Source organism: Botryllus schlosseri, chromosome 11 (assembly GCF_051294905.1).
Source record: "Botryllus schlosseri isolate E-star chromosome 11, Bs_hap1, whole genome shotgun sequence".
Lineage (NCBI taxonomy): Eukaryota > Metazoa > Chordata > Ascidiacea > Stolidobranchia > Styelidae > Botryllus > Botryllus schlosseri.
This window is the reverse complement of record NC_137246.1, coordinates 24,857,088-24,880,777: the sequence shown is the minus strand read 5'-3', so window position 1 is coordinate 24,880,777 and position 23,690 is coordinate 24,857,088. Positions and strand designations below refer to the sequence as shown.

Here is a 23,690-nt window from a genome sequence, read left to right as displayed (position 1 = left end):
GAACAAGTCACACGCACTGTACAATGCGATGAAATGAACAGATAGGAGAATATCGAACGACACGCAGTTGCGATCTTCTTAGACTGACATCAACCTCGGCCTAGAGTCCCCGATGTCACAGTTCTTTTCGGTGTCGATCTTTCTGAAGCCGCGGCCCTTTCTAGTTCCTTCCGTTTCTCGTGAGTGCTTTCTTTCGTCAGGTTTTGTTTTCTGGGCTTTTTGTCGCAGTAAAAACGGCGACGGCGGGGGTAGAGGAGCACAGATAAACCTCCAACAGGAATCGAACCGGGCCACCCGATTCGTAGGCGCTTATCGTCACTACTACGCTATCTCTTTGCTGAAGGAAATTGCAGTCAGCCCCGATCATATTCCATAGAACAGGGGTCTCCAACACGCGGCCCGCGGCCCGCATGCGGCCCGCGAGGTCCTATTTTGCGGCCCGCGACCTGATTTGAAAAAAATTCAGAAAAACGTTTAGTAAATCATGTTGAAACGCTAGAATTGATTTCAGTTGAAACATAATGTTGTTGTTGTGAGCCATTCTATGTGTCCACTATCACTATTACTCACTAGTTGATACGGCTTCGGCATGGTTATATCATTCCATGGATGAAGAATTTGCTGGTACGAATGGGCATATTGCCTTGACGTGCAATGGCCCACCACTGCCAAGACCGAGACGCCTGCAAAACGACTTCGGGCGCTCCAAAAGACCATGCTTTACGAGGAGATAGTTGTCTAGCAAGTAGGCCTACCGTGTATAGCTAACCCCAATATTGATTCTTCAATCCATGGGTGGCCAATCTGCAGCAGTAGAAGGAAAATTATGCGGCTGCCGACACTTGTAATAACAACCCTAAGTTTTCGCAGATACCCCCTGCATCAGCTGTATCTGGGAATCTGATCACATTGGCCGAGAAAGGATAAATATTTTATAGTAATATGTGAAACTATACTAATATTTATTGACGAAATTCACTCAGGAACATGGAAAATTTTTCGCGCTTCGCGCGACTACAGATTGGTTCTCTGTGGCTCTTTACAACATAACTACTAACGATTTGGTGCGCATAGTAAGCCGATATGTGCATATAGATTAGTTCGGAGTGTACCGGCAATGGACATGGACATGATAACGTGGGTATTTGGCCCCAGCTAGTTTATCACGACTAACCACCGGTATGCGGCCGCAGGCTACATGAGTACGCGAAATGCGGCCGTGAATTACAAAAATGTTGGCCACCCCTGTTTTAGCGGCTAAAGAGTGTTGTCATTGTCAGGTATCGTGTACAGCTAGCTCATAGTCCAAAATATAATGACATTGATGATCATGATACCTTTTGTTGTATTTGTGTTTGTTCAATAAAATATTAGTTCTTTTGTGGTGACTATAACCGTCGCCTATGTTAGAAAGCACAGCGTTGTAATAACCTAGAGTTATCAGACGTGGTTGTTGAACTGCGTTGCCTACTTTTATATCGATATTGATGTCATGCGGCCCGCGGCCTCCAGGAATTTGGAAAAGTGGCCCGCGACCTATTTTGAGCTGGCGACCCCTGCCATAGAATATAGAATATACTTGACAGCTGCAAAGTCCCGACAAGTTCATTATGTATACTGTAGACGTGTTACAGAATTATTACGGTCTATTGTCGGGTATAATTCAGGGGTTGGTACTTGCTATATATAGGCCTACTCTGATTAAAATTTACCTCGTTCAGATAACTGGCGTTTCGTGTGAATCTTGTCAATAATCCTGCGAAATAGGATAAAATTATGGATGTTGAAGGCAAAGAAGCCAGTTCTCTAGCACAGAGCGATTTACTCTGGCTATCCCACGACGTTGAAGATCCAAGTCAAACGTTTTTGAACTCCGAAAGAGCCAAGAATCATCCAAAGTCTGAAGTATGTAGTGTCCGAAGCCTAATTCTTTTTGAAATGGGTTGTACTAGTCTGGTCAATTCTATGGAGACCAAAATAATCCTTCGGGGCCATACTTGTGTTACGGGTACGGAAATTTCAAAAATGACTAATTTCAATTCGATACTATAGTGAGATGTATGTCCATTCCAAAGCCTAATTCGTTAAAAATGTGTTCTACTATTCATTGCGAACATATATTCGGGAAAATGATGATTCTTCGTAGCAGCCGCGGGGGTCAAACCCACTGAGCTATATAAACCATTTCTGCACTCTCCGAAACATACTTCTTACCAATGATCGTCGATAGACATGGTCTGTTGAGTGTTATCATCGACACATTTCTGACGAGTCCTCTGCAAAATTTTCAGTCAAATTGTTGTGTAGTAGGTATCTATTCGTCTTCGTTAAATTGTTCTTTCGTCCTAATACCTGGAATTACATCCGAAAACAGTCGTGCATACGCATTTGACGTTGAATATATTGGAAAGAAATAGTCTGGCAAGACGCTCCCTGTGTAAGTCCGTGCAATTTCCAAAGCATATAACGTAATAATGACACCCGAGTATATTTCCACGATTCGCGCGATCATCGATTTACACCAAAAATTCTGATAGAATCACAGTGGTCTCATCTTTAATATTACGCCGATCTAATTCCAGATTGCTTCGTTTCAGAGTTTGACAAAAAACTTTCAAAACATGATTGACAGAATGGGTGCTGTTGTGGGATCACAAAATGTCAGCACAGCTTCTTCCACCCTCGAACAGCACTCTCATGATGAATCGTATCACAGGTTTGACAACATTAATAACTTACAAGCTTATCGATAGGTTTGCAATCAGGATTGCAATGACTCGAATCATGACGCGACTCGAGAGTTTTCGGTGACTCGACTTGACTCGAGTCGAGTCATTTCTTCAAATACGTTAAATGACTCGACTCAAGTCAATTTTTGTATTGACTAGACTTGTACTCGAGTCATGACTCGAACCAAGTCATTGACTCGAGACTAGGATGGCCAAGACAGACATTTCAGTGTAACTTCGAAGAATAGTAAGTCACCTCATTATTGTTATTTCGTCTATCAGTTCTGGTACTTTGAAAATAGGACCAGAAACTGTTAAGACTGAGGAAAATTACTATATTATGAATTCGTGCAATTCTATACACTCAAGCAGAGTTTAAGAAAATGGATTGAACAGTATTGAACGGAAAACTGATGTAGATCCCTGCCTCTCTCTCATATCTGTATATCACGTGATTTATGTCTTTCTTCTCGTACCACGTGACTGACCATTTATCAGCCCGTGCATTTGAATAATTATACGCAAACTCATTTGCGATATCCTACTGTATATTCCATACATATTCGACCAATATATCTATCTGAGGCAATACTGTCGTTGCATTCACGTTGAAGTTGTCACATCAAGGACTAACGCAAGGAACGAGCGTCTACCACTGCGAGTAACGTATTTTCTACCCAACCACACATTACGTGGAAATCAGGCTACAACTCTAGCATGTTATCAGACGACACACGCTTCCTATACTGAACAGTGGGCACTGGGCATAGTGACTTGGACTCGGATTCGAGTCAAAGCACTATGACTCGGACTCGACCCTCTGCTGGCCGACTTGGACTCGAAGTACGAAGATCGTCCAATAATTATAGCTAAATAAAACATCGAATTTAAGTTACTTGAAATGTTTAGAGCGTATTTTTCAGCATGGTATTGTAGTATAGTTCATTCAGTTCTTTGGCGAAGGGCGTACATCAAAATGATACAATTGTTGCATGAAACTCATTCCGGACAAGTTATATGTGAAAGCTACAGAGCTTTCTAGATAAACTTCCATGAATTCCTACACTGAAATTAAGCGGCACATTTAAGTATAAAAGAGAAAAATGAAAACAGCAAAGTAGGATTATTTTTCAAAGGAAAGCGTGCAATCACAGTCAAGTTAGTGGTCTTCAACAAGACTACGCTAGCTTCACCTGGCATAAACTTCAATCTAACCCTGTAAATATCAAATATAAAAAAGGCAATATTAAATGAAGTTTCCGATGTTACATTTGGTTTCTATACATTTTTGGCAATTAAATTTAAGGTTAATTTTGATTTTGAAGGTCCACTGGTCCGCAATATTTGTTTTGAAGTTTTTCCGGTCCGCAAGGTCTAAAAGTTTGGGAGCCACCGCCTTAGACAATCTCTAGTCTTCTTGTTTTTGCTCAAGTAACTCGGACAATGACAATCTAGAAAGTCTGATCACATGACATGCACTTAACACACTGCTACCGTCATTCTGCAATAAATTGCACTCTGGCTCAAACTCTTAACACTACTATATACCCACTGCGGGAAATCAACCAGAATCCAATCTGATTGTAGGAGACAGTTGCCAGCGGTTGTTGTGTGGCCAAGCACTACGCAACAGGTCAGCGAAGTCGTTCGTTTGTGTTATGATGAAAACATAGCCATGGTGCCCTATGGGACAGGAACTGGCGTCGAAGGGGGAGTAACATCAACTCAGGTGAGCCTATTTGAACAAAAGAAATGGTTCGTGGCATTGTCAGGGAAGTAACACTAAATCTTTGCCTCAAAAGAATGCTGTGTGCATCAATGTGACAAACATGAAACAAATAACCAGATGTCACATCGAGGATTTTGACGTTACTGTCCAACCTGGTGTCACGTGGAAGGCTCTAAACAAGTTGAGTGGCTAAGATGTTACCTTGAGCATGATTTCACAAACTTTAAAGTTTAGACATCTTAAAGATTATGGAGTGTGGTTTCCCGTTGATCCTGGATCGGACGCATCATTATGCGGGATGGCTGCAACCGGTGCATCTGGAACGAATACTGTAAGGTAACATCTATTAGCATACAGCGGTGTGGCAATGATTTGAGTCAAGGCCAGAAGAAATGTTCAGGCTTATGATTTATGATATGAAAAGACTTACAGACGTAATTCTGGAAAGTCAAAATTTGCTGTCACTGAGCTTGACTGTGCTGTAGTCCATGGTCGTAATGACTCGTGTCTCAATTTTTCATGAACTCAACTTGACTCGAGTGATGTTCGTAAAAATGCGAAATGACTCGAGTCACTTTGTGTATTGACTCGACTTGTACTCGAGACATTTTACATGAACGGATTCAATCTCGTGTGTCAGGACCGATACTTTTAAAATAGGCTCAGGAACTGTGTTTTAACTATGTGTATAAACATCTTATGAGTGAGAAAAATGAGCATTTTGTAAATGCGAGACCTTCGGTATCACAAGAGTTTAAAAAAATCGGTTGAGCCTGATTTGAACTCGATAATGAACAATAACACTATGACTTAGACTCGGACTCAACCATTTGGTAACTGATTGGGACTCGAACTTGACTCGGTGGTGAATTGAAAATGACCGGACTTGACCCGAGTCAGAACTATAAAACAAAGATTGACTTGTGACTCGGAACCCTGTGACTTGGAACAACCCTGCCGTAGTCATCTGACTCCGCCACTGTCACGCAGTGTTGGGATGATTTGAGTCATGACTTGACTCGAGTTACGTTTTCCGATTGACGTGACTTGTCTCGAATAACTGTACTTAAATGAATTGATTTGGACTCGACATATCACAAATATGAAATGACTCGTGACTCGGAATTAAATTTTCGATTCAATTTTCGATTTATCAGACATACTACCGAGAAAAGCATGCTGAAACTCTCTGTAGTCCTATAAAGTGACTTCGACGTCAAATATCTGTGATCTCACTACTGTATAACTTCCGAGTCGATAGCTTCACAGCCTCCAAAGAAACCGGAATGGCGTGATTTAATAATAATGACCCAAATTGCAACATTAACGTTTATTACCACTAAATCTTTAGTATTCCTCACAACGCATACACAGGGCCAACGCCGCCTCACGACTACAGCAAAGAGTGTATAGAAATATGCCAAAGTCTATTGTTGTTAGAGCTACTGTTTTAGTGGTTTATAATTGTATTATATAATAATTAAGCTTTTGGCAATTCCTTTGTTAGCAAATAAAGGTGCTGCTGGAATTGAGCCCCTGTCATCGGTAATTAATGCAGAGGACTATATACGCTGAGAAGTACTTTTAAACGATATTTTTATAGATATGGCAACATGAAAGGAAATGTAATCAATTTAGAAGTGGTACTTCCTGACGGGAAGATTATCAACACTGCGGGTCCGAATCGACGTGCCAAGTAAATGTTATTTCAAGTTGCATGAAGGTATTGTGTTTCATAGTATTCAATCCAAATCTTGCAGGAAAAGTTCCGCTGGTTACAATCTGACAAATTTGTTTGTGGGATCCGAAGGCACACTGGGAATTATCACTTCAGCAACTTTGAAATTGCAGGCTGTACCCGAATCGGTACTGAAGAACAAATGAGTTCGAAATATTGCACGACCCAAGGTTTATCTCTTGTTAAGATATTATCTGCTGTATGCTTTTTTCCAACTGTCGAAGATTCTGTTACATGCGCTGTCAACACCATCCGATCGGGAATTCCTATTGCGAGGATTGGTATGTGGACTATTCAACCGCTATTCCGTAACCTAGTTTGTTGGGTTCTCATATTATGCCAAACTTGTATATTTCAATATTATAAGTTATTGCCTGAGCAGGGATCAATAGACTCTGGAAATCTGTCACATTCATATCTTCTAAACGTAGTAATAACGGGCCAGCATTTGTTTCAAGGAATCACATCTTGTTGTGAATGACTGACTGACGCTCCATGATTTGGAAAATAATTTTTTGACATGAACAATCTTTGGTTAATTATAGAGACCATCCAATAGGTGTAGTTTGTTCTCCAGTGTACGATTGAAACTGCTCCATGAATCTTTGAGGCTCACTTTAAACAGATCAATGGCTGATGTTGGCCCTGGGACGCTTTATGGGCGCCAAAGAAAATGATGTAGTAGTAGGCCGGTGTATGGTGTATGTTAAATCCTGTACCCGCCACCGTATGTGGCGGGTATTGTTCCAGTTATATTTTCTGAGTATAATTGAGGTGACCGTAGTCACGACTGTATTTACTTATTCTTTTTTTCATGTCTCTCTTCCGTGATTCATGATTCCGTGATTCATGATTCCATGGTTTATTATAAAAATGGAACTGATTAAAACTAAATTAGGCCTTGATAAATACAATCAATGCGGAATGTCGAGTAAAACAACAGAAAAAATGCTCACACTGAAAATACTAAAAAAAACTAATAAAAAGAATAAGATTATTTGTGAATTCAAATGAAGAGCAACTATTCAAGAACGAGTTGTGCTTCTCGCAAGAGGAGCACATCTGAATAAGGAAAAAAAGACAAAGACTGACCAATATCGAAGACGCGAAGAAGTACTTGGACGAAAGACGACAGACGGAGACGAAAGTAGGACGAGAACGATGAACACAAAAAAAGTGAGACAAGGACGACGAAAGAATGACGAACGAAACGACGAATCGAAACTACGGAACGAACGAAGAAGAACACCCGAAGAGAAACAAAGAAACCTTTTGTGAATTGATTGTGAATTTAAATGTTACAAATAAACAAATTTCCATGCAATGTGGCATACATTTTTTTTCTACAATTTGATTCTCGCAATATATATATTTTCTGTCAATTTCATGCATTTTATTTTGACTACATTTGGGTTCGCCATGGCAGCCCGTAAAAAATGATTCATGAATGAATAATATATTTGAATGAAAAAATAGCACTCATAGGGATGCAAAGTTCTATAGTATAACTATGCCTCTATCCCTAAAATCTAGCTGGTTGCAAATTTATATTGCTATTAACAAAGAATTACTAATGGTGATGAAAGTAGGTGCAATTTTCGAATATATATTATGTCCCCCTGTCATATAGCATCTGTTCCACCCAGTTTTCATGGCCTTTTTTCTCATGAAAGTGATGCAAATTTATCGGAATGGTACTTTCTCTTTGACAAAATCTGAAAGTTAAAAGTGACTTCAGAAACCAAACAAGTAGAAATAGTCTATAATCGTAACCACTTCACTTTATAGTGAAAGTAGAAGAGACCTACATCTGTACCCTGCAAATGTAGTACTACTTCTCCGTTGACCACCTATGAATTTAAATCCTGATGTAACAAGGCGTGAATTTAAAAAGAGTGACATCATTTATTTCAGAATATATGGACGAGAAGTCTGTCGACGCCACAAATAAGTTCAGCAATCTCACAAATCCTGTCTCGCACAGCCTTTTCTTAGAATTTCATGGATCTGAAAATGCGACAAGGGAACAGGTCGATATTGTTGGTCAGTTCTTTCCCCTTTCTATCTCGCATGCTTCTGTCATGCGTCATTGTATAATCATGAACATGCGTTTCTATTCAGAGGAAATGGTAAAGTCAAACAACGGATCGAATTTCAGTTGGGCAGCAACCCAAAAAGCGAGGAACAAGGTATGGCAGGCCCGTCATGACATGCACTATGCACATATGGCCCAATCTCCAGGCAAAAAAGTGAGTATCATGAATATCATTCGTCTTGCTTTAGTCAGGACCTCTATAACTTGCAGACAGGCAATATATTGATACGTCAAGAATATACATAAATTTGACTGGAGATATCTCGGCCTCAGCATGTCTTGTGATGCTTTGAGTATCAATTGAGAGTTCATTATACATTGATTTGCAAAGCGGCTGTTGACTATTGATAGATCCCGGCATACCCAACAGATGTAGATTTCATCGTGGTCAATTTTACTTATCTGCAATGCGCCTGCCTGCATGAATAGAGGAACCAGTGAATACAGCAGATCAGTGTTGTAATGACTCGAGTCACGATTTTTTGGTTATGACTTGACTCAGTCATATATTTGAAATGCGTAAAATGACTTGACTCGAGTCAATTTTTGTTTTGACTCGACTTGCACTCAAGTTATTGTGCATGACTCGAGACTAGGGGCCAAGACAGACATTTCATTGTAACTTCGAAGAATAGTAAAGGCACCAAATTATTTCTGCTTCGTTTATCAGTACTGATACTTGGGAAATAGGGCCAGAAACTGTTAAGAGTGAGGAACTTTACTATATTATGAATGCGAGCCATTCTATATCACTTGAGCAGATTTGAAAACAGTCAGTTGAACTGAAAACTAAAAATAATGACTTGGACTCTGTGGTGAATTAAAAATGACTCGACTTGACTCGATTCAAAACTATAACAGTAAGGATGACTTGTGACTTGATTACAACCCTGGCGGCTGTTGACTATCGCTATATCCTATGGGCTGACATATCCAGGTGTAGATTTCATCCGGCTAAATTTTGCTTATCTAGGCTACAATGCGCCTGCCGGTATGAATAGATTAAAACCTGTGAATACACAGATGCATCAATACTGTATGTGGAGCAGGAGAGGATCCCCAACCTCGATAATGTTACTGTGATCGAGAGATCGGCGCGTTTCTGCAATGTCCAATATTTTCAACCCAGGCCTACACAACGGATGTCTGCGTTCCTATTTCACATTTACCAGAAGCGATCACATACGCCCGACAAGTAGCTGATGAATCCGCCTTGCCTTGTGGAATTTTGGGTCATGTTGGTGACGGTAACTTCCATTGTATGTTCACCTTTGATCCATCAGACCCTGCAGAGTTACAGAAAACCAAGGATGTGGCAGTTAAGATAGCTCGGTATGTATGTGTGTGGTAGTTTAGTACTGCTACTGATACTGTATTAGATATTTCTCTTCTACCAAGCGATCACGCATACTGAATATCTTGATCATTGCTTTCATGCATCATGCTTGATTAATATTGAAAATTGAACAACTTACATCAGCTCATTGCTGAAGTAAAGTCAAGATGATAAATAAAAACCCTCTAATTCAACTCTGGCGTCAAACCCATCACTATACCTTGATGGACAATTGTAGGTTCCAGCAGGGTTGTAATGACTTGACTTACGTTTTTTTTTGTGACTCAACTTGACTCGTGTCATTTCCTTTAATATGGAAAATGACTCGACTTGAGTCCATTTGTGTATTGACTCGACTTTCACGCGAGTCATTGCACATCACTCGAGACTCGGACGGTCAAGACATTCATTTCGTTGTAACTTTGAAGAATAGTAACCTACAACATTATTCGAATTTCGTTTATCAGTACCAGTATTTGTAAAATTGGGCCAGTAATTGTGTAAAATAAGAAAATTTACTGTATTATGAGTGTGGGGCATTCTACAAAACGTCAAGAGTTGGCAAAATGTGAGTTGAACTGGACTTGAACTCTAAAATGAACAGGGAACACAATGACTTGTACTCGAGTGAAGAGATGGCGCAGTGATATGTCACACATGCAGTTGCAACACCAATGGGAATGGGTTGTGAGTTCGACTCCAGAATTCCTACCTAAGTGTTGAAGGTCTATCTAGGCTTCTCCTTGACAAGTGGGTCGTGCTACACGTCGGTAAATAGGCTACGGAATTATAATGAAGAATATCGGCCTGGTGTAGAATGACCATTGTATTCGAAGCACAAGGAATATCAAAAAGAACAACAATAACAACTTGTACTCGAGTCTCAACACAGTGACTCGGAACTTTGAACCCTGACTTAGTGAATTGAAAATGCCTCAAAACTAAAAAAGTAAAATTGAATTGTTAGTTTGTTACAACCCTGGGTTCCAGTCACTTTGGTCACGTGAAGTATTGGTAGCACGATCTGATTTTTGTGTTTTGTACCCCATACTCATTTTGGTGGCAAGTTCACCATTTAGGCATCCTGCTTGTTACCTCATTCCAACTATTTATACGTGACTCGATGTAGAACTGAAGTCTTTTAAAATGTAACAGCTGCATGAATATCCCACGTCCCGATATTACAAACGCGGTTCACTTCACCTTGTTTCAATTCTAGGAAAGCACTTGCACTAGACGGAACAAGCACCGGCGAACATGGCATTGGGCTGGGTAAGAAAGAGCTGCTTATTGAAGAGATGGACGAAGCATTGGATGTCATGAGATCAATAAAGAGAATGATAGATCCTAAGAATCTAATGAACCCTGACAAAGTATTGTGAACGGCTGTGTACAACTCCACCTGAAGTCTATATTGAGGAGTCATGGAATGTAGCCGAGTGCAATCACAGTTCTGCATTATATCGTATGTAATGGCATTTTTATCAAGTGTGACGATTGTGATCTTTGTATAGAATATAAATGATACCTAACTCTTACAATGTTCTAAATATCATCCTCGAAAGATTTGCATCGTCTTATTGAATGGTTACTAAGGCTAACATGAATTGACTTATGTCTATAAAATGAAAAAGGTGGCAAAGTATATGTAATCTATGGAAGGATAATATTTCAGAAATATTTTACTACTGTCCTGCATTATCTATTTATGTTCAGTACGTGCGACAGCCCAACAAGCATAATAAAGTCCAGACATTTCCAAGCATGGTTGTGGCAATGCAACATAGCCTACTCGTTTCTCTACGTCTCTTCTACTTGCATGTTTTCAGTTAACAGTATTTTGTTGTAGCAAATTTTGTATTACAAGAGGAGCAATTAACTTTTTCTCGAGCACAAGTGAAGTGGTGATGCTTTGGTTGAAGCCCCAGTTAGCAGGCGCTAGGTGCGATCTCCTGATTTGGATAAAAGACGCATATGAAATTGCTGTAACCCAATTTGCTTCAGGCTTGAGACGTTTTCTGATGCTTAGCTTAGCAATATCTGAAATTTCTTTTTTCTTAAATGAATATCAAGTTGAGATGATCCTCGTCTTCAACAAAAAGGATCTTAGAAGCCAATTTGAGTATAATACGAAACAATTGATAACTCGAGGAATCCATAATTTTGCTCACTCGTACTCTATATAAATCATTCATTCAGATATGATTGCATAGAAATAACTAGATAACATATTATTACTGCAATAAATCGACTGCAAATTGAGATCTAGTCACAACATTCCCTTCAACATTCTTGTACCAGTGAATGCCTTTTGCATTGCTGCATTCGCTTATCAGTTATTCATTTAGTTTTAGTGTGAAACCTTTTGTTGCTGAACTTCACTGTTATCCCTGTTATCGGCCAACCATGAAATGCATATCTCGCATATTATAGTGCCGTTCTCTGGCAACCGAGAGACATCCTGTCCTATAGTAATTTATTACCTCTAGTATAAAACCCTGATTCGAGAGAATCAGCTAGACCCATTATTAAAACCTTACTAGTGCAACGTCAAAGTGAAGAAAAATATTTTTAAGATTAATCCCTTGTCATTGTTCAGTTATTGTGTTAATCTTGTATTTGTTAGGCTGGAATTGTGTTGTGTTTTCGTTAGGCTAACGCTGACTTGTGCATTATAAAAGCTGTAGAAAACTTCGCGTTCAAGCATTACGCTTTTGTATAATCATATTTTAAGCTTAAATTCCTTGTCAAATCGTTTTGATATAGGCTACCGTGTAATTTTGTTTAGTCACTACAAGGGTCGTTGAATAATTTGACTATTCAAGTGCCTTCTATTAGGGACGGTGAAGATACCTGATGCATGACCCTTTCCGTATTCTTATTGGAATCAACATCCTAAATGGATGTTGTGGTTTCATGGTTGTGTAATTGACTTTTCCACTTATTAAACTAATCCATTTTCATTTTCAAATGAAGAGACGGTGCAGGCGATCCCTATTATCGGCCAACCATGAAATGTATATCTCGTATATTATAGTGGCGTTCTCTGTCCAGGAGTAATTTACCTCTAGCACAGGGTTTCTCAACCCGCGGCCCGCAGACGTTTATTTAGTGGCCCGCGACATCTTTCATTATAAACGCATTTACACGGTATTTTTACAAATTAATTTAGATACTTAGCTCTTTTATCGCACCGTCTCTCTTTCGTTCGATTACTCATTATTGAAAGCAGTGGTTCTCAAACTGGAGGACGCGTCCTCTTGGGGGCCTGAAAGCATCTGAAGGTGTGGGCGCGAAGCTGCGGTCAACTGAAAAAAATTTTGCGCTGTGCGCAATTTGTCTCCGATTCCTATTAGTTACTTCTCTCATCAACAGCTATATGACCTTCCATGCCATCCAACTAGCCGTTTGTGTTGCTAGCATCCCGAGCGAGATAGTGCAATGGTTGTGCGTCCGGCTTCTCGATCGGTAGGTCGTGGGATCGATCCCGGCCGGGTCATACCAACGACTCGAAAATTGGTATCCGCAGCTCTCCTGCTAGGCCAGGGGTGGGCAAACTTTTGAGCTCGCGGGCCGCATTCAACATCTGAATCCATTCGCGGGCCGCACCAAAACGCAATCTTGGTATTTGATCATATAGGAAGGACATGGGTCTTATATATATGCTTATTTAAAACAAACCAAGCATTACTTTGATGATATCGTACACGCGTCAGAAACAGTGGCGAGATTGTATAATCTGATCGACCTCAATAACCAATGTGTCAAAACTATAGTGATGAAAGTCGGTTGTCCCGATTCCTAGAACAGGATTGAAATTTAAATCTATGAGCAGCGAACTGTTCATAGATTTACTAATTCAACTTTTGGTTTAGTTCCAGGACACATAATGCTGACAGCATCATAACCATGTTAGCAACAAACACGCTTCTACTATGGGTAGATAAAATATAAATACCCTAATTCTACGCATACAGAGAAATAATCGGATAGTTTGACGGCATGAAAGATGACGACTGTGGATGAGAGATTTTTGAATATGAAATTCATACTGAATACAAAGCAATAACTGTTGATTAGATGTAAATCGCGCAGAGTGCGAAAAAAAAATCCATTTGAGCTCAGCTTCGCGGCCCCCTTCAGATGCTTTCACGCCCCCAAGGTTGGGGGGAGGGAGGCGAGCCCCCAGTTTGAGAATCACTGCCTTAGAATCATCATGTTGAAATATACTAATAAAAAGTTGCATTAATTCGATTTTTAGTAAGCATTTTATCAATATTTTTAATAAGTTTCTTTAGACTCTCGCGGGCCGCACAAAACGGTGTTGCGGGCCGCATGCGGCCCGCGGGCCGTAGTTTGCCCACCCCTGTGCTAGGCGCTCTGCAATCACGGATAGCATGGAGGAGAAAAAACGGGGGCGCAGACTAGATGACCTCACGGCCTTATCGCAACTCAGTCGTCAAAGCATCTCTCTCTATCCTGGTTGCATTTTGTTATATGACGATAAGGTGGCACTAAATTTTCCCTATCAAAAACGGGGGCGTGTAAAATAGTTTGAGAACCACTGCTTTAATGTGTTCTCGTTTCTTGATATATGCTCGCATTCAGATTGTTATTGTTTTGAATCGGTATTCGACTGGACTCTAGTTCAAGAGAATTCCGCAACGTAGTAGGCCTACACTTTTAAAGAGTGTTGACTCACTGCGAACGGTTGTTGAGATTGCCGACGACGTTACAGACGCATCGTTCAAAATTGATTGGAATATCGCTAAACCCAAGAAATCTGCTATAGAAGGTGTTATTTCAATAAAACCTTAACATTCTGTGCAAATATTTGCTGTTTCCGGAACTTGGTAGCAAGGACAACATCACCCGACGAATTGCAAAGATACAGTCGTCTGATTCAATCGTAACCAGACGAGAAACATCAATGTCAATCGACCTTTTATCGCATGTTCTGAAACATGTTGCCGCGTAGACTACTTTAACCCAACCTCGGACGAATCCACCGATATTGCATAACTAATTATCTGGTTAAATTTTATCAGAGTAGACGTATAGGCCTATATGCAGAGGAAATTCAGGCAGGGCAAACGTGGGGAGGGGAACAGCAAAAATATCAACTTGACAAAGCTGTCTACTGTAATTATTGCTGCAGCGCCGCAGGCTTCGCAGGAAAGAAAAGGGGTTGATTGGTTTGCTCAGAAATGGCCCCGATCACCAGATGTCTTCTCATATCACTCAGAGCTCAATGTGATAATGGCCTCCGTAACACAAAAGTTACAGTAATTTCATAAATGCTCTCTCACGCATTGAAACAGAGAGTTCGGTTCTCTGGTGGAAGGGTTTGAAGTTGAATATACCGACTTGGTATCGAATGCAATGCACGCTCCATGAAGGGATTCACTTGCGTCGCAAGAAGATACATAGTCTCACAACAAGCAGCAGCTGCAAACTCACGAACGTTGTCCATTATTGCTTTAGAATGCATAAAAACGTAGCCTACTACATGGCCGTATACGACTAGTAAATATAGGCTACTTTAGCCTAAATTTGACAGTAGCCCACAAATACATGTAAATATTTTTCTGCGGCCCGCAGCGTCTTCTGCTGCTAAAATGCGGCCCGTTACACAAGCGAAGTTGAGAACCCCTGCTCTAGCATAAACCCTGATTCGAGAGAATCAGCTAGAATCATTTGCTAAACCTACTTGTATCAGCGTTTGAAATATATTCGTACGTCTTGTGTAATATCTGCGTGATTGCGTGATCTCACCAGGCGAACAGAGGATTCCAGGCTAGGTAGCCAGACAGCTAAACCTCTAATACTTTGGTTAGCTATACTTCTACTCCCAGGAACGTAATTATCTTGAATCGTTGCAGTATCACTGCGGATTAGATTAATCGAGTCTGGGTCTCTGGCCCAGCCAGCCTTTCAAAATATACGATTCTCTGAAGCAATGAAACAAAATCAAATCAAAAATGCTGACTTCATCAAAGATTTTATTGAAAAAGGAGTAACAAACAAGCAGGCAAGCTAACTAAGAAGGTATATACGGAAATTGAAGGCAGGAAGGCCACTTTACTGAAAAAGGCACCTTGGTCAACGTAATTATGCACCAGTCTACACAGCTATGCACACAATGTCAGACATGGGGTGATTACTTCATGAATGTAATCGATTGCGATTACGATTACTTCTGAATGACGCGATTACGATTACAGCAAAATCAGGAAGTAGTCGATTACGATTACGATTAATACATTGGAAAAGTAATCACGATTACTCACGATTACATTTATTTTGCATTTTGAAGTCATGTTGGAAGACAATATATGGATTGCGGTGAAAAGGCCTAATGAGATAACAAACTCCCTTTAAAAAAAGATGCGTCATTTATTTGCTACGCCATAATGTACCCATTGCCCATTTTCATAGAGGTCAATTTATCGCGCCCAACGATTTGCATTCTTGCCAGGGACATAACTGCCGCACCCCGAATTTCCCAATAGGATGAAGAGCGAGCTCGAAGGGAACTCAAAAAGTATTTCCTAAACCAACATAAGTTATAGAGTATTTTCGAGAGATCTAATTAATATGAAAATCCTCTCTAGATCAATGATTCCCAACCGCGGGTCCGAGAGCTGCATGCGGCTCTCAGCTAGCCTATACTTGCGGCTCCCATTGACGTTGGGAAATCCAACAAAAATAATAGAAAATCAATCTATAACGAAAAAAAATTGATATTCAAAAATTTCACTTGCTTGGTTTGGAATCTGTAGTTTATAATTAAGGGTGAAGATCAATTCCTTTGGTGTCTTAAAAGAGGACGTATGGTAACCCTACTATAACCAGACCTTAGTGAAAGTGGTGTTACAACACGTTTTGCAACGCTATCTGCCAGCAAACCAATGTATTATTTGCCTTGATCGTTAAGTTCAACGGCCGCATTGACGGAATGAATGCTTTTTCACCCATGATAAAAATGTTTCCAAGTCCTATTGTAGTTAATGTGGCCGCTGACCCTATAGTAATTTACAACTTGAGTTGCTAGACATGCAGTCCGATATAAAGACATGACAATTTGTTTGTGCGTCTCACGAAAGTTTTTCTTTTAGTCTGCTACGTTTGAGCCTCTACAATATCTTTTGATTATGTAACAAACCGGAGGTCACGAATTAGGAACATACACCAAAGTAATTTAAACAAGAAACCAGAGGTCATAACTATGAATTACGTTCCCCCAGCTCTACAGGTAAGTAATTGTGTGGCGAGATAGCGCAGTGGTATAATCCACGGTTGCGGGTTCGAGTCTGAGCGAGGTCGACTTCAGAATTCCTACCTAAGTGTTGGAGGTTTATCTAAGCTCCTCCTCGCCGCCTCATCCACGTAAGCGGTGTCTTACAAAAAGCTTAGAAATAACCCGTGCTACAAGTCGGCAGATACGGAATCAAAAATGCAGAAAATCGACCTGGTGCAAATGACCGTTGTAGTCGACAAACACCATAATTACCTCAAACAAATAAACTCTACATGTATATCTGACCATCGGGGGGCTGAGAGAGAGATGATTAAAAATTATTAGTAGGTTGCAATTACTAGGCTAAATTTATTGACGAAACTCAGTCTTCATCTTGAGATTAGCACCCTATGGGGCCTAAAGACCAACGTTTGGGCTGGGGGACGAATTGGTCCTGGTTCGAGCTACACCCCACGCTAACATGATATATAAGCCCATGGCCATGGCGGCAGGTCCCAATGTTGAATAAAAAATTATGAAATAACGATAGGCGCCCGTCTCAAGTAGAGTCATATGATAAGACGAAGCGAACATAAAATTCTGCCTTCAACTTTAATACAGATATTGTACTGCAAGCTGCCGTTACGAGAAACGGTAAACACGGCTCGGTTATGATATATATAGCACCAGCTGTTGATTTTTACTGCTTCGTTGTGGAAACCGGAATGTTATATTTGACGAGTTCAAATCTTTGTCCGGTATACGTGCGTACTGGATAGGCCTACTGCTCGCCAAGCAGCAACGGTCAAACTGCGTTTAACTAATAATAAGTATAACCAAATATCAACTTCAACACTCAAGTCACTCTTTTAAACTGGACAGAGCGGAGATAAATTATACTGCTGTGAGGTAGTGGCGTGTGGAACGTGTTGATAACCTGATATACAGCACGGCGGGTGTTCTTACAATCACACTAATGTACGTAGTAGCCTACGTACATCGAATATCTATTTACTGTGGCTACTTCTTACACAATGACGCGCAAAGTTAATAGGCTGCTTCTGACGTAATAATGAACAGTGGCATTTGAAAATCGTACGTTTGTGCTATCTAGCTATCACGAACCTGGTATAATATCTTTTCCTTGTTCACGAATGTTTAGTTTATGTCATATAGTCAGTGGTGGCTTTTGGGGTGGGCGAGGTGGGCGGTCGCCCGGCCCCCCCCCCCCCCCTGGTCGAAGGCCCCCCCCTATTCGGATTATGCGCTTTTTTAAGGATAATAACGAATAAACATGGAAATCCGTGTGCCAAGCAAGAATATGATTCCGTACGGATGTGTCAATCATCATAAAATCTCTGCATTTGTTAGAAAGGTCCCGTATCCCGATGATCATCACGTCTCTGCATGCGGTAGAATTACTTAGTCTTGATGTAGTCTATCCTTGGAGGGATTTTACAGTCAGCGCATGCCACACCCATGCAATAATAGACATAGCCGAATCCAGCACCTGGCCAAATCTTACCGCGGGAAAGGGGGGTCTTGGGGCGGAGCCCCCCAGAAGTCACGGTTAGATACCTATAGGCCCCCCCCCGGTAAGTCTCGCCCAGGGCCCCCTCGTTCGTAAGGCCACCACTGCATATAGTCCTTGCACAAATAAAAAGTAATCGTTCTTTCACAGAAAAATCGATTAGATATGGGAAGTAGTCGATTACGATTACGATTACTTCGGAGTTTTTTCGAATGTAATCGATTGCGATTACGATTACTTGAAAATGCTGTAATCGTCGTAATCGATTACGATTACTAATCACGATTACCCCATGTCTGCACAATGTTGAAATATTCACACTCTATAACCATGGTAATAGTAATGCATGTGACATCTGTGGCACTGGCATACTTGCAATATCAAAAGTTTCTTCGCAGCCTATCATTTTCCGCCCTCAATCGTTCAGTCTCTGCAATTACAAAGGATTAAGCTGTTTGAAGGAATCTTATAGTGCAACATTTTGCAACTTTTGTCCATTTTTTTCATGCAACTTTTTGCAACATTTTGCAACTTTTTCGATTTTTCATGAATGTATTTTTGATTTTGGTAAAATATTTCGGGAGCTGAGCCGGAAAGTTGACCTTTTTTTGGTCAACCGAGCAAAATGTGGTTTTTTAGTGCAACTTTTGTGAAAAAATAAATGCAACTTTTTACTGCAACTTTTGTCAAAAATGAATGCAACTTTCCACGGATTTAACTGCAACAAAAACTTGCCCTAGCGATTAGTAATCAGACAATCGGAGCAACCTCGTTTACGACGTCGATTTCGACACGCTTGCGCTGAGAAACACTGTTATGTTCTTGATCTTGTTTGAACAATAACTCATGCGAAGAGGTTGCAATACGAAATCAGTATATTATCAGCAGAATAACTTTAAGGCAGCGACACGATTTTTTTTTTTTTTTTTTTTATACGGCTCTCCGTATCCGCCGGCGTTTGGCGGCCCTCTCTTAGGTTAGGGCTGCCTCCCGCCGGGGTCTTCATTACATATTTATTATCCAGAGTACAGGTAAACGAAAGACCACGAGACAACAGAACACAGGGTATAAATACGAAGCACGACACACGAGGAAATAATGATTGGCGGTAATTACTACTACTACTACTAGACAAATAAGAGATAAACGATTCCAACGTAAAATGCACGAACACAACAGTCCTCCCCTGTAAGTTGAAGGGTACAAGGTGATTCACGTTGGCCGATAGAACTCAGTTTGCATTCTAATTCTAACGGGATATAACGTCTATCAGACGTACGAGCAGGACTAGCTGCAGGACGTTGTGCCCTATTACTAACCAATGGTTGCTCAGCTTGCGATTGCCGAGGTCGAGCAACTTCCTGTGCGGCTGTATTATTGCCCGCTGAAATCAAGCGTGGTTGGAGTTGGTTTTTGTGCCTTCTCCAATACCCATGATCTGTTTTTATTATGTACACAACACGTCCCAGTATTTCCGTCACCACGCCAGCAACCCACTTTGGTCCGCGTCGGTAACTACGAGCGTAAACCGAGGAACCAATCTCGAAATGAGTGACTGATTGTCTAGGCCAGGGGTTCTCAGCCCTTTCTTGGCCGTGGCCCATTTTCCGGTTTAAAAATGTGCTGTGCTGGCCCACCTGATATCTTATAGTCATAATCCTGTTTAATGCGTGGTCACTGGTCATGGACAGCGCCGATATGCCTATTTCTCTAAAATATGCGCATTTTTCTCTAACTGATGATATTTAAATCTCGATCTTCCGGGATATAAAATCGCGCGAAGCGCGAAAAAAATTCAAGTTGAATAAATATCCTCCAACAAACGACCAACGAAATAATCTTGGGCCTCTTCGAGTTCCTCCAATTGGGGGTGTGGATGCGGCAGTTACGGCCCTGGTAGATCATAAGCGCAAAAACTCCTTCAAGTATATAGATTATTTTCGTGCGCTGCTCCATTCGCGTCGCGAAACACAATGATCAGATCCCCGCACTGTGTGATTGGGACTTTAGTGATACTATTGTGGGGAATATTATAATCATTCTGGGCCAGCATCGAACAATTCATTGGTGAATGGGGTACTACAGAGAAGTGAAGAAAGATTTTTCAATATGCATGATGTACTTTGTATGTCTTGTACCAAAACTACTGAAGTTGCGATGTCAGAATATTCAATCCAATGATACAATCAATTCCTGTGACTCTTTCATTATGTACAATGATTTTCAGGCCGGACATTTTAAACCGACTTCAAAGATTAATGCGCTCCGATAAATCCTCAATCCATTAAGATTCGTTGCGGTGGTGCAGTATACCTCCGCCAGAAGTTGCTAATAATTTGCAATTATGGCTACGTTTAGCTTACAATAATACGGCCTGCCGAAGTACAGTAAATCTGTACATAAATTTCACTTCATTGCGAGTTCATTGCATGCCCCTCAACGGCATACGACATATGACCCTGCCGGAATACTTGGTTAATTAAGCATTATCTCAGTTATTATAGGCTTGAAATTATTTTAGCTGCTGTTAGTCGTAGGTTGTCATAGCCAGTATAGAAAAAGTCACCGTTTCTCCGTAACGTTTTCAAATTGTACATGCTGACTTCATACGTGCTACTACGTCTAATCAGAGTCGGATGAAAAGCTTTATGTAGCCTACGTATAATTAGATAATACGAATATATTTTTAGCGAATAACATAAGAAATATAACTAAACTTACATTAATTCTGAAATTTACTAAAGAGCTCTGTGGCCCACCTCAAAATGCTCTGTGGCCCACCAGTGGGCCATGGCCCACCCTTTGAGAACCTCTGGTCTAGGCGTAACGGGTTTCGATTTATCGAAGGGCGAGCACAAACTTAACAAATTGCGCGGCTGTCGACCATGTAAAATCTCGGCAGGCGTTTTCCAGTCCATGCCCGGGTGCGGTGCACATCGGTACGTAGCGAGAAGTGTTTGGAGCGCGAAGTTGAGATCTTTTCCCCAGTCGCAATTTTTTATTAATCCAGCTTTTAAAGTCTGGACGAAACGCTCCGCTTCCCCGTTCGAGGCAGGGTGAAAAGACGGTGATACGGTATGGCAGATTGCCAAATTAGAACAAAACGTATCGAATTCATTCGATGTGAATTGCGGCCCGCCATCCGCCCGAATGGGGGCGTGGGTTCGAATCCCACTTCTGACACCAATTGTTATGTTCTTGATCTTGTTTGAACAATAACTCATGCGACGAGGTTGCAATACGAAATCAGTGCAACCGTAGCTTTCGATCAAGATCAGATTCAGTAAATTCTGCGCTCTGGAAGATAACTTTTGGATTGCCAGAAATCCTACAGTCGCTTACGCAAAACCATTCTCAAATTCAGCCTCAGCGAAGCGGAACGAAGCTGCAAAATCGGTCGTTGCCATTCCGTTCTCAACCGCCGGTCCGCGGACCGGTGCCGGTCCGCGACGATATTCCTGCCGGTCCGCCAGACACATTGCAATTTTATACCTTAATTTCAAGATGCAATGTTGAAGGCTTGTACATTGGTACATTAATTAAAACAGCAAATTCTAAACTTATTCAGAACTTCGTGAGGTAAGATTAGGGCTAGAAACATGTTCGATTTGACTTGAAGTTCAAGACATGTCTTTTAACGACATGCGAGCGACCAGTACAAAACAGATACGAGCTGACTCATCGCTAAACAGCGCAGTTTGCGCGATCATCCGTTTTCGATTCAATCGTTTTGTGCAGGACCATCCCAAACCGCCGAATTGGAGAGGGTCGAACTGAAAAGGGGCCCAAAATTATTTTGCAAGTGAACATATATCATAGCGTATTTTTTTAAAAACTTTTTCCAACATTTTTCAATTAATTTATAAGGTTGGACATCCTGACATAGACTCTCTGCTTACACTGAGTAGAAGGAATGTGCTCACAAGTACAGGTAAAAACAGCCACCCAACTGTGGGGTCTAGGGGCGAAACCTCCGGAAGTTTGACTCATCGCCCTGTGGCGGCCCAAGACCAACGTTTTTGGGGGTGGGCGGACGGAGTACTTATTCGGCCCAGATTTGCGGATGGCCGGTATAGCTGCTGTAAGGTGTCTTAGTGCAGCGCATTTTATTCGTAGTTGCCAGAGTAGCCTGCGTCTGGTGATAGTGAGCAATGAGCAAGGTGGCACGACAAGGTGCTTAACTGCTTATGGTTCGACTCCGAAACGCGTCTTCTCTCGATATTGTCAAAGAGAAGAATGTTATTCGAGTTGGCGTGGTCGGTTAAATCACCGACCTCCACCGCGAAAGACTGTAAACGACTCTCAGCGGTAGCACGTTTATCTGGACAAGGCAATTATACCTCGATTCAGCAGACTCATGATGATAATAATTTATTACGATCAAAACGTTCGAAAAGTCACTCTCTAGCACCATATAATTGCAAAAAACGGTTGCATATTTACATTATGGCTTCATTTCGATTTTCGAAAGTTCACCGGTCCGCAAGACATTTTTTGAAATTTTACCGGTCCGCGAGGAGAAAAGGGTTGAGAACCAATGTTCTATAGCACCATTTTACGATCAGATTCGACTGACTGATCGCGGATTTCGTATGCCGTCCTTTTGAAATGCCAATACACTACTTCGTATTATCGATGCTGCGTAATGCAAATCAGCGAGAATCATTAGTATGCGAAATGGGTCATCGACATCGATATCTCATGTGCAGTATCGTCGGTGGTTTGATTTAGTGCGTCCGCCTGCAGGCCTGCTATCGTCCGCAGGAACACTTTCGCCAAACAGTAACAATCACTGAGTGTAATATTGTTCGTGTTTATGTATCTTTTTGATTAAAACTTATGCCAACGTCTGAACAAATTGTGCTCGTCGCCATTGTCGAATCTGGGTATTTAGGTATGACTATCGCTCCCTGTAATTGTAATTATTGAAGGTTTGCGGCATGTCCGAAATTTCGTCATCAGCGCAGCCTTGCCGGCCGATTGTACAGTTCGATAAAATTGATCACTACTATGTATTTTGCACAGCCTACTGATGCCGATTTCAGCAAACTAACGATCCTTATTAGATGTACTAATTCGACCTCATCGTTAGAAACGTAGATTTCATCGCACGCTCTAAGAAACCACATCTCCTATCGCGATTTGACGACCAAATATACGTTCACCTTCTACTAATTGAAGTGCTTTTTTGCATCGATGAGGGCCGCAAGCCGCGTTTAAAATATTTCGTGAACCATTTTTGTGATACATATTCTAGGAGCGCAAAGTTGAACAGTGTTTTATTGTGTGTGC

The 23,690-nt window shown here is 41.1% G+C and overlaps 2 protein-coding genes and 2 long non-coding RNA genes across 5 annotated transcripts in view; 2 read left to right on the top strand and 2 right to left on the bottom strand.

Moving 5' to 3' along the window:
* LOC145449520 (tRNA (cytosine(72)-C(5))-methyltransferase NSUN6-like) overlaps positions 1 to 23,690 on the bottom strand; it is a 264,578-nt gene that overhangs the window by 10,108 nt on the left and 230,780 nt on the right. The gene's annotated exons all lie outside the window — the stretch shown is intronic.
* Positions 1 to 23,690, top strand: part of LOC145449535 (uncharacterized) — a 109,989-nt gene that overhangs the window by 4,642 nt on the left and 81,657 nt on the right. The gene's annotated exons all lie outside the window — the stretch shown is intronic.
* LOC145450098 (D-lactate dehydrogenase, mitochondrial-like) lies at positions 1,684 to 11,523 on the top strand. 2 transcript variants are annotated; one of them, XM_080328581.1, is made up of 12 exons: positions 1,684 to 1,905; positions 2,598 to 2,716; positions 4,317 to 4,458; positions 4,532 to 4,638; positions 4,693 to 4,794; positions 6,062 to 6,154; positions 6,219 to 6,324; positions 6,384 to 6,477; positions 8,111 to 8,239; positions 8,318 to 8,445; positions 9,421 to 9,623; positions 10,847 to 11,523. In XM_080328581.1, the coding sequence occupies exons 1-12, from the start codon at positions 1,777 to 1,779 to the stop codon at positions 11,007 to 11,009; spliced, it is 1,515 nt and encodes a 504-aa protein (XP_080184707.1). In that variant the 5' UTR covers positions 1,684 to 1,776; the 3' UTR covers positions 11,010 to 11,523. The 2 variants fall into 2 exon arrangements, with proteins under 2 accessions (XP_080184707.1, XP_080184706.1); XM_080328580.1 differs by having other exon boundaries at positions 2,583 to 2,716.
* On the bottom strand, positions 3,311 to 9,589 carry LOC145450099 (uncharacterized). Its single transcript, XR_013918422.1, has 2 exons — positions 9,461 to 9,589; positions 3,311 to 4,775 (listed from the first exon to the last, which is right to left on the bottom strand). It is a non-coding gene; the product is annotated as an uncharacterized LOC145450099 (long non-coding RNA).

Bases quoted from the DNA above. Each gene is read 5' to 3' on its own strand.
- LOC145450098 (XM_080328580.1), top strand. From the start codon at position 1,777: ATGGATGTTGAAGGCAAAGAAGCCAGTTCTCTAGCACAGAGCGATTTA. The intron at 6,155-6,218 runs GTAAATGTTATT...CAAATCTTGCAG, and splicing joins GGTCCGAATCGACGTGCCAA to GAAAAGTTCCGCTGGTTACA. The intron at 9,624-10,846 runs GTATGTATGTGT...TTTCAATTCTAG, and splicing joins GTGGCAGTTAAGATAGCTCG to GAAAGCACTTGCACTAGACG.